This window comes from Arachis hypogaea, chromosome 18 (assembly GCF_003086295.3).
Source record: "Arachis hypogaea cultivar Tifrunner chromosome 18, arahy.Tifrunner.gnm2.J5K5, whole genome shotgun sequence".
Taxonomy (NCBI): Eukaryota; Viridiplantae; Streptophyta; class Magnoliopsida; order Fabales; family Fabaceae; genus Arachis; species Arachis hypogaea.
In genome coordinates, this window is record NC_092053.1 from 126,447,540 (window position 1) to 126,457,805 (window position 10,266).

The window sequence follows — 10,266 nt, forward strand, 5'->3', positions numbered from 1 at the left end:
AAAGTAAAAGAGGAATTCACCATTATAGGTGCTCTAAGCCTTCCTTCCCCAACGCAGATTTCCCCTCCATCTCCCTTCCCATCGTAGCCCTCCCCTACCCAACGCAGCCCCCTTCCATTCCCGTGGCAGCCCCCAACACACTCCCCCCCTTCTCTTTCTCTCCCCATCGCAGCCCCCTTCCCTTTCCCTTTCCCTTTCCATCGCTGCCCCCTTCCCTCTCCCTCCCATCGTAGATCATATAAAGGCACAGATAGAAGCATGCACAACAAAACATAATATCACAATTTAAATTACAATCAACCAATACCATTTGTGTTTCTTTCCAAATGTATTACACTATTCCATCAATTACATTAAAAAAGAAGAAAACGAAAAAATTCACCTACAAACCCCCCAAATTTCTTACTAAGATGATCATGCACAGCACTCTTATCAATCCCTTGGTGATGGTAACTCTTGCAAACAGTAAAAAACGTTCTGCACCAACAATCCCACCAAATTCACAATGACCAACACACCCAAAAGCGTGACCCAGAGGTAAGTGATGAACAAACGCTTGAAGATTTTGGGGATTGCAGAGACGATAGAGGAAAAGGAGACAGCTTTGTTGGTGTAGAGGGACGCGACGGTAAAGACGGCGATGGAGAGGAGAGAGAAGGTGAAGAGAAAGAAAAGGTAATAGATTTCTAAGATGTTCAGGAATTATAGCTCCTCTAGTGCTAGATCCATTATTCCTTCTCGTTCTGTTCTTCTCTGATCTGAGAGAGAGAATCAAAAGTTTTGATTTGTAGTTACTTTGAAAGGATGGAATTTTGAGATATTAGATTGTTGCTCTTTTTTATTGCAGAAATGAGATGAGATGAGATGAGATGATATGAGAGGGAGGGAGAAGGAAGGGGGCTGCGATGAGGAGAGAAAGGGAAAGGGAAAAGGGGCTACGATGAGGGAGGGGGAGGAATTAGGGTTTGAAATAATATTTTTAATTACAAATTCCAACTCAAAATAAACTTCTCTTGTCGGCAAAAACCGGTGAACACGTAAGCATCTTACTCGCCGGAGCCATGGTCCGGCAAGCACGAGGATACGCTTGGCAAATTTTTAAAACATTCAGGTACCATTTTGTCAATAACAATAATCAGGTACCAAAATGTCAACGTTTAAATCTTTCGGATACTGATTTAGTCATTACCTCATATATATATATATATATGGGGTAAGAGACCTACACAAAATTCCATTCCGTCCAAAACCCCTCTCCGCACCTCGAGCAAGTAAGAACGAAATAGATATCCATAAATTCAAATAGTGCCACAAAAACAAAATAACCCATATAATCCGAAATGGTTAAATATCAATGGTGCTACACTTTTCTATAAAAAATAGGATTAATGGTCAAATTAGTTTTAAAAGAGGAGTTATTCTCTAAAATCGTCTTTGAAAATTTTATCAATTAAATTAGTCCTTTAAAGATTATAAATTAATCATTTTTGTTGTTCCGCCACTCAATTAATACTTCCCGTCAATGATTGATGATATAAAATATTAATTGATAGCATACATAATACATAACATGTTTAATTGACTATATTTATGAAAATCTAATCCATTTTCTAAATTATATAAACTATAATCCTAATATAAGCTGATAACACTAAATTGATAAATCTTTATAAATATATTTGTTCAGCGTCTAATTAAATATACTAAATGTCATATATAATGTGAGTTAACAAATAACTAAGACAAAAATGATTAATTTATAAATTTTTGAAAGACGAAAATAATTAATTTGTAAATCTTTGAAAAGGCAATTTGATTAAAAAAAATTTTCAAGGACAAACTTAAAAGAACGAGTAATCTAAAGGCTAATTTGAGTAAATATACAACCAACCAGATCCAAAAGCTACAACTATTTTGTTCACGATACTAATTAAAATCGTGAGTAGAAAAAACATAACCGTGATCCTTGTCATAAATTGTTCAGTTATGAGAGACATCTAAAGTGATGCATCATAATAATGAAAGCTTACGTATCCTAAATTCCTAATGGGTATTCTTGCTGATACAAAGTACTACCGCAGCATTACCATTATTTGATCCATGAAGGAGCACATATTCCGCCTTTTGCGGGCAACAAGAAAGGAAAATAAGAAGCATAAAATTTATCAACATAAAATTTAGTTAATAGTCATAATATACAATACCATTAAAGAAAACTACCCAAACATAAAAACTCAATACCCTTTCTAGCAAAACCCATATAGATATCTCCCTTTATCTTAGTCATAAAACCCACTTAAGATCAAACAATACAAATTACAACAAGAGATAAAATTCAAAGTAAATATCAAACCACAATACCTCAATTTAAAAAGAAAAAGCCGAGTTTGGAAAATGACATGATGTGGAGAAGCAAGAGAAATGAGATGCAACAAGGACACTCTGAATGTGCACCGGCATGTTTAGCGATAGTACATGAGCTGCTGTCTTGATGAATTACCAGCATATCCGTCATACATGGCTTGGGATCCCCCGGAGTTTATACCCATTGATGCAGGAGCTAGGCCATGTTGTCCAGACATCTGCAGAAGAGCTTGACCTGAAAGGCCGGATACAGCAGCTTGACTCAAGGCCAGCTGGCGCTGATACGCCAACAACTCAGCAGGAGAATAGCCTTGGTTCATCCCTGCAGTAGGAAGTATTTGATATGGTTGAGCAGGAGGAGGCAGAGGATTTGAAGCTGTTCCAGGAGGAGTTGGCTTGCTGCCCCATGAACACTGCACAAACCAATGAAATTACATTTTATTCACACAAACGCGGAAACATGCCGAATTTTGGTGTGCTTCGCAACCATGGAATTTCATTAAACTCATTCATTTTCATTTTCAATTCAAACAAAATAATAAAATGAGTCTATCATTCCATGACATATTGACATGAATGCTATATGTATAGACTTGTCATCTGAATCAAAATCCCAAACCCTCCTACATGTGACGTCTTTTTTACGGATGAGGTCAGGTCATTGGCACGGATGGGTGCATGTATGGGTCTAAAGTCTAAACATGTAAGAAACATGATCATCTACTGGCAAATAAGAAAGAAGGATTGCATCCTCACTCACTCGAGAACTTAAATAGATAGATGAGCAGCAAGCAAGTGGCAGATTTCTCACCTTCATAGACTTCCCACGAACTATTCTTCCATTAGCCATCTGAATGGCCAATGCTGCTTCCTCATGAGTGTTGTATCTGACAAATCCAAAACCTTTATCCCTCTGAACTCGAACCTCCTCAATAACTCCAACCCCCAGTGCATGAAATTGACAGTGGAGTTCAGCTTGTGTTACCTGTAATAAAATACCACATTTGTAGAGATAAGATGAATCAGTTATCAAGAAATATGTGGACAGAACAATTCAAAGTGCTCAAGAAATTGCAACTTTGCAAGACAGACCAACATTTAGACCATTACTGCCAGTCTTGACAGAGATATTCATCGATAATTATAAATATGATTTATCTAGAACACAGTACAAGGTTTTCTTATTGTTATTGTATTCATCAATAAGTAGATGCAAATATTACAATTAACTTAAATCTCAACCATGACTTCAAATTGCAGAGACATTGCAATGAGTTTGGGAAGGTTCCAAACAGGAAAACCAAACCTGTTATTAGACTAGGCTACGCTATCAGTCAAGTTCAAGACCAAGAACAAACTTGAATTTTAACTACACTAGTTCAAGGTCAAGTCAGTCATAATTTTGCAGGCCTAGGCATGTCTATATCACTAATCACATGCAGCAAGGCACTTGTGCAGTTGGAAAGATTGGAGCAAGATACTATTGCAAACACTATCAAATTCTTTTGGTATATTGGTTTTATCAAATGTCAAACTGATTACTGGATCGTGATACAGAAAACAGAAAATACAAGGGTTTTTACATACATATCATTTAAAAATATGCATGCTGTAAAAATTCATCGAATATTATACTTAGACGATTCACACACCAAACCATATAATTACATGCTTTTCAATATTTTTTGAACAAAGGAATGAAATTTAAGTTGTGCACAAATGTATGTGGAAACATAATGATAGCATTTCATTCTTCAAATACTATACATACATCATGGGGAAGGTTGCCAACATAAACAGTGGTGTATGCAGGATTGTTTTCAGGGGCATCCTCATTGCTGTTATCTTGACCTCCATCTGTAGAATACCCAGGGTTAAAAAAAGAGAGTACGTCAACAATCCTGCTGAAGATCCCAAATGTGCAAATGAAACACAAGCAAATAAAGTAATAGAACACAAGTATGGTCCAAAATCCAAACGCCAAAGTAGTATCAATTATTGTAATCATTTAATTTCCATACATAAACTGATCCAGAAACAGCATTCTGAATATGTAAGGATAATACATGTTGCCAAATAATATTAATGTACTAAAAAAGTAAACAAAAAGGCTTACGAAACACTAGCTTAAACAAAATTAACTTTACTATTTGTGTCTGCTAGATATCTCTATCCACTTCATCTAAAAACATAGATAGAGTGCAAGCAGAAAATCTCAAAAGCCCATATATATAAACCAAGCATGTATCAAATCCGATCTAAGAAAAAACTAGCAATTAGAATTTTAGGAACATCTCCCTACAAGACAAGCTTTGGATGAAGCAATGTATACTACCAAAGTATGCATGCTACCAGAATAGCTGTGGTCTATTATACATTTTCACAGTTATGCAAATAGAATCAATCACTCATTTTTAGCAAGGTACACAATACCTGAAGACCCATTTGTAAGAACAACAGCATTTTGGTTGTCAGTGCTCTTCTCTTCATTGGAGCTAGTACTGGCACCCTTAGTTGCCCAATTGCATCGTATCTGCCTATTTCCCAGCCATTTACCTATAAGAAGCAGGAAATAGCACAAGTTGGTAGAAACAAAAGTAAATGGCATGAGAAATCAGAAATAATTTTTAAAAAAACTAAAAAGGAACAGATGATTAAATCACTAACCTGTCATATCATTTATAGCACTTTGTGCATCCTGCATATACATTGCATAGAGACATAATTAAATAGAAAACTAACATAGCTACACTAAACCAAACTAACTTTGCAGAGTTTAACTTGGAAAATGCCATTCAGAGTTCAGAACTTCAAATTGATCTTTATACATACATAAATAAAGCAGAAAACAATGTAATATAGTACAGCTTATGTAAAGTGGTTTTGTGCTCCAAGCGACATTGAGTATTCTGATCTAGTCTAATTTGGAAAACACTTGAAATCTTGAATGATAGCCATCACCATGTCTATCATTGTGAGTATAATCATAATACAACTTAAGGGAGGAAAGAGACCATGGGCTAAAAGAGACTATAGGATAGATTATACTTTTGTCCTTAATGATGGGTTCTGGTATCAAATCTTCCTAGAATGTTCTTTGTTCCAATTTTCTATCTAAAGTTGTATAACATCCTCAATTTCACCCTTCCATTCATTTGATGCCCCCCCCCCCCTTTTTCTTCTCTTTCTTTTCCCATCATCTTCCTTCATTCCTCTCCTCCAACCCAACTACTATCACCTCCACCACCACTGCCACCACCTTCTCTCTCCCACCACCCTCCTTGCCATAGATGCAAGTGTACCTTTCTCTTCAAGCAATCATCAACAGGTTCAGGGGTGGAAACTGGATACCTTTATATTCCTCTCCATGTAATTGATTGTATTAATATCTTTATGAAAGCCCCCATATTTCTCATCAGCATCACAGAAGAATGTAAAAAGAATATTTTCAAGCCTAGCAGCACCATCGTCAAAATCAATTGAGAATTATCACCTCCCTCTCAGATGAGACCCCAAGAGAAAAGAAAAGCACCCATATGGGAATTTCAATACCCTAGAAATATACACTTAGGACCTTCTCTCCATTGTTAATTTCTTCAACTCTTGAATTTCCTACTAGCTTAAAAATCAAGCTATCAATCTTCACCTAAGGCTTGTACCCCCATTGACTAACATAGATTATCCATAATCAAGAGCCTTTTTCATAGAAAATATGCTCCTATGCAATAGAAGTCTGCAAAAAAAAAAATTGGATCTCCTTTTTGGTGTGTTTGGGGGTGGGTGGTTGACTTGGGATGGGGGGTTGGTCTGAAGACGTTTTGAAATGTTGGTACCAAATTGAGGGGAAAAAATGAGGTAAATTTGAAACCAAACCAAAAAGCTAGGGGAGAAAAAGTATACTTGGTTTTACCTTAAAAAAATTAAAAACTATTTTCAACCTTTTAGGAGGGTTTTTCGGTTCATCACTCTAGCACATTCCAGTACACAAAATAAGCATTACCTGATGATCACGGAAAGAAACAAAACCATATCCTTTTGAGCGCCCAGTTTTGTGATCCCACATAACCCTTGCATCCCTGCAATAAATACAATAGAGAATGAAAAGTAAGTTCCAAGGCCAGAGTATACTGAAACTTGCAGTACAGTAACCTGTTTAAGAGTTAACTGTCCACACCAATTATCAGCCTTCAACTGTCACTAACAATAATGACTAGAGTACAGTCACCATCAGTCCATCTCAAAGAATAAACCTTGCTCTAGTGAACGAAAAAAATGAAATGAAGAGGGGGAAAAAAAGCAATGAGGAACTCACGAACAACTAGGATAGACTGAGAAGCATGCAAATAAAGTCGCATCAGTAACCTCTGGACTCAAATCACCAACAAATATATTGTAGTGCCCTGATGATTTTAAAATAAAATGAAAAAAAAAATAAACAACTAAAAATAAAAAAGAAAAATAACACCCCCAAAAAGGAACAAAAGAAAATCATCATAAGTCAAAGAAATACAAATGGAGTGTGCTTAAGAGTAACCTGAAGTATCCTCTCTACTGCTATTGGCATATGCCCAATTCACCTTAAGTGCTTGACCATATCTGTAGGTAGGAATTAAAAAAATTAAAAAATAAACAAATTAATTAATCAAGTGTTGCAGCACATTAAGGAAAAGTCTAACAAACTTATCAAGATTGAATAATTAAAATGACATCCACTAAGACATTACAATACATGTATATTGGCAACCATACGATAGGTGTATCAGTAAGAATCGCTATACACGGCAAGCCTCCACACAGTTCACATACCAATGCAAATATGGGAGATTCAAAATAACCAAGTGTAAAACATGATGCTTACAGTTGCCTTCCATGCAATGTCATTATTGCAAGGGCTGCAGATGCTCGATCATGATAGTCCACAAAACCATAAGAGGACTGAAAAAGCGATGTGAATCAGAAAAGTGACACTAATCAACAGAAACCAGAAACTAGAGAACAGATGCAAGGGATAAGTTAATTCTGCTTCCCACAGCAGGACTGATGACAGCAATTCGCATATAACATAACATGATTTAACGCAGTCTATGACCTTAGCTGCAGCATTTTCTATCAAGCTCTAAGCTTTCAGCATAGGCTATTCCAAGTAGAGAAGCCCATTTTCACTGCCTAAACATCATGATAGACAAGTGATCATAATTTTTTATGGCAATGAGAAGGTACTAACACCCCCCATTCATCAGATCAAGAGAGGATTATAAAGAATGAAGTTAGTGAAAGAAAACTCTTTTGATATTGAAAGTTGGTCTCATCAAACATTTTCAGTTAGCTAAAGCCCCCACTTACCATATCCATATTCATTTTTCATAATTCATATTAGTAATATAGCATAGGAAAATAACACAATTCTATTTTGTTTTTAAGGCGATGCTTGTTAAAAGAGGAAGACGACGAAAACTATAAATGAAGAGCATCAACTGAGAACATCTAGTTTAATACGGAATCAAACCTTTTCTTTTCTTATGAGCTTGCACCCAGCCAGAGGACCAGCACTCTGAAAAACTTCTGCAAGAAGTTTATCCGTGACATTTACATGAATATTTCCTACATAACTGAAAGGACAGAGCCTCAGATTATTTAGGTGGCACCATACAAAAGCTGTATACTACTTCTGGTACATTGAAAACGTAAAGGCAGAAAGAAATCCAGCACTTACACACTACGGCATGAAGAAGTGTCAAACCCAGGGGGTAGATTTCCACCTGGAACTGGCTCCATCTGCTAAATTTCAAAACTAGAATGAATAAACAAGGAAAAGGGAAATGTCCAAGCAACTACATGAAGACTCCCGTATAGAACCAAAGGGAGAAAAAGAAGACAAACCAACCAATAAGTTATACGAAACAATTCAGGCCATTTCACCAATTGTAAAAAAAAAATATTGTTCAGTACTCAACCCATTGGGGTAGACAATTCTCTGAATGCTTCAGGCATCCATAATTGATAAATATTTTTATAGATTCGTGCAGTAGTATTGTCAATTGTCCAGCAATTTTTATCATGTGCCGCCTTACTATGAAACCTTACGAATAGTTGAATAGCCACTAAATGAAGTTGAAAGGCACTTATCATATATACTTAATGAAATGAAATTGGGGAAAAACAAAACCAAAGGTAGACTCTTCGTATAAATTTTAAAACGCTGTGAAAGTGGAAGAAGAAGCTCAATACAAAACCATAGAAACCATGGTCAATTAAAGCAGTGGAGATTTATTTATTTATTTATTTATTTTGTTTTTTTTTTTTTTTTTTTTGGAAAAAGAAAAGGCAAGTCACAGAGGTAGTAGTAACATTAAGACCCTAAATTAGTAACTTCACTATTTATCCATTTACCCTAATTTTATTCTTCAGACCAACGCATATGCAATTGAATCCATAGCAGAAAGAGTAAAACGCAGCACTGAATACACTAGTTGAACAACATACAAATATCTATTACTTACAAATTAAACATATATATTTTTAAAAAAAATTAAAATAAGAACATAAAATCCCGAAAAAGAAAGTGAAAGAACCTGAGACATTGCAGCAGCAAGCATGCCAGGGTGGTACATCTGCTGTTGTTGAAGCAAGGCTTGTTGCATTAGGGCTTGTTGTTGTTGTTGCTGCAACTTCAGCCTATGTTGCATATTCCACACAATAACCCCAAAACACACACCGAGAAATCAATCGCAACTTCTCTCGTTATTTCTTCTCCCGATTGATTCCTGAGAAAAAGAGGTAGAACGAAATGGTGTGATTAAGAAACCAAGATTCGAAGTCGATAATCTAAATAGTGACGAGATGAAACGCCAATCGGTGATTGGAATCTGTGATTGGGGGAAAAATAAGGGTTTTTCTGTTTTCAATTTGAAGTTTTCGGTTCTGAGTGCTTACCGTGAATGTGAGAGAGGAAGAGGGCGATGTGGGTGGGGGTGGGTGTGAGGGTTGCGAAAGATGGTTCCCAATTGCGTGTGGCTACTCTTTCTTTTTGGAATTTGCACACTCTTTGTTTCTTCTCATTTTCTCTCTCTCTACTTTCTCTCTCTCTCTCTCTTCCTTCCATCCACTTACTACCACTGTAACTCAAACCACGGGATTCGGACCTTTGGTAGGGTCGGGCCTAAACCCGTTTAGTTTTACCCTATCCGCCTATTTTTTTTCCTTTTCTTTGTTTTTCTGGGCCAAAACCCGAGGGTTAAGGCTTAGGACAAAGAAATGAAATAGGTGGAGTTGAAACCATTTTGTGGACCGGCCTCAATTTCGACCCTCAAATTTATAGTTATCCAATTAACACTCTCAAATATTAGATTGTGTCTCACGCTTGTCTCTATAGCTATTTTCGTTAACGGAGATCTGATATGACACGTTAAGTTGACATAATGTGTATCTACGTGGCACCCAACTTGCTAGAATTGATGTGTGATGAGTGAATGATGTGGCAAAAGTTGAATGAACTCAATTTTTCCAGTAAAGTCTCGAACATATTGGAAAAAGAGGATCGCAAATTGAGTTCATTCAAATTTTGCCACGTCATTCACTCATCACACATCCATTCTAGCAAGTTGGGTGCCACGTGGATACACATTATGTCAACTTAACGTGCCATATCATATCTCTGTTAATGGAAATATCTACAGGGGCAAATGTGGATCACAATCTAATATTTGAGAGTGTTAATTGGGTAACTATAAATTTGAGGGTCGAAATTGAGGCCGGTCGAAAATTTCAGAGACCAAAATGGGCTTCAACTCGGGTGACACTTAGCTGTGGTCAATAGAATAATAAGGATTAATAGTCAAATTCATTTTTAAAAGACTATGAAGCATAGTATATTTGTATGTTGGACACATTTTAGATACGATA

The 10,266-nt window shown here is 36.4% G+C and overlaps 1 protein-coding gene across 2 annotated transcripts; it reads right to left on the bottom strand.

Annotated features, from left to right (window-relative positions):
- Positions 1-2,147: 2,147 nt before the first annotated feature.
- LOC112769364 (RNA-binding protein 208) lies at positions 2,148-9,495 on the bottom strand. Of its 2 annotated transcripts, none has more exons than XM_025813867.3 (13): positions 9,298-9,495; positions 8,937-9,128; positions 8,078-8,142; positions 7,871-7,973; positions 7,223-7,299; positions 6,899-6,960; positions 6,677-6,764; positions 6,365-6,440; positions 5,032-5,062; positions 4,798-4,920; positions 4,136-4,221; positions 3,176-3,349; positions 2,148-2,777 (listed from the first exon to the last, which is right to left on the bottom strand). In XM_025813867.3, exons 2-13 carry the CDS (start codon positions 9,048-9,050, stop codon positions 2,463-2,465), a joined length of 1,314 nt encoding a protein of 437 aa, XP_025669652.1. In that variant the 5' UTR covers positions 9,051-9,128; positions 9,298-9,495; the 3' UTR covers positions 2,148-2,462. The 2 variants fall into 2 exon arrangements, with proteins under 2 accessions (XP_025669652.1, XP_025669653.1); XM_025813868.3 differs by having other exon boundaries at positions 8,078-8,139; positions 9,298-9,483.
- Between the last annotated feature and the right edge of the window lie 771 nt (positions 9,496-10,266).

Coding starts and splice junctions, on each gene's coding strand:
- LOC112769364 (XM_025813867.3), bottom strand. CDS start 9,050: ATGCAACATAGGCTGAAGTTGCAGCAACAACAACAACAAGCCCTAATG. Junction 6,765..6,898: donor CAGTAGAGAGGATACTTCAG/GTTACTCTTAAG, acceptor TAAAATCATCAG/GGCACTACAATATATTTGTT. Junction 6,441..6,676: donor TCAGTCTATCCTAGTTGTTC/GTGAGTTCCTCA, acceptor TATTTATTGCAG/GGATGCAAGGGTTATGTGGG.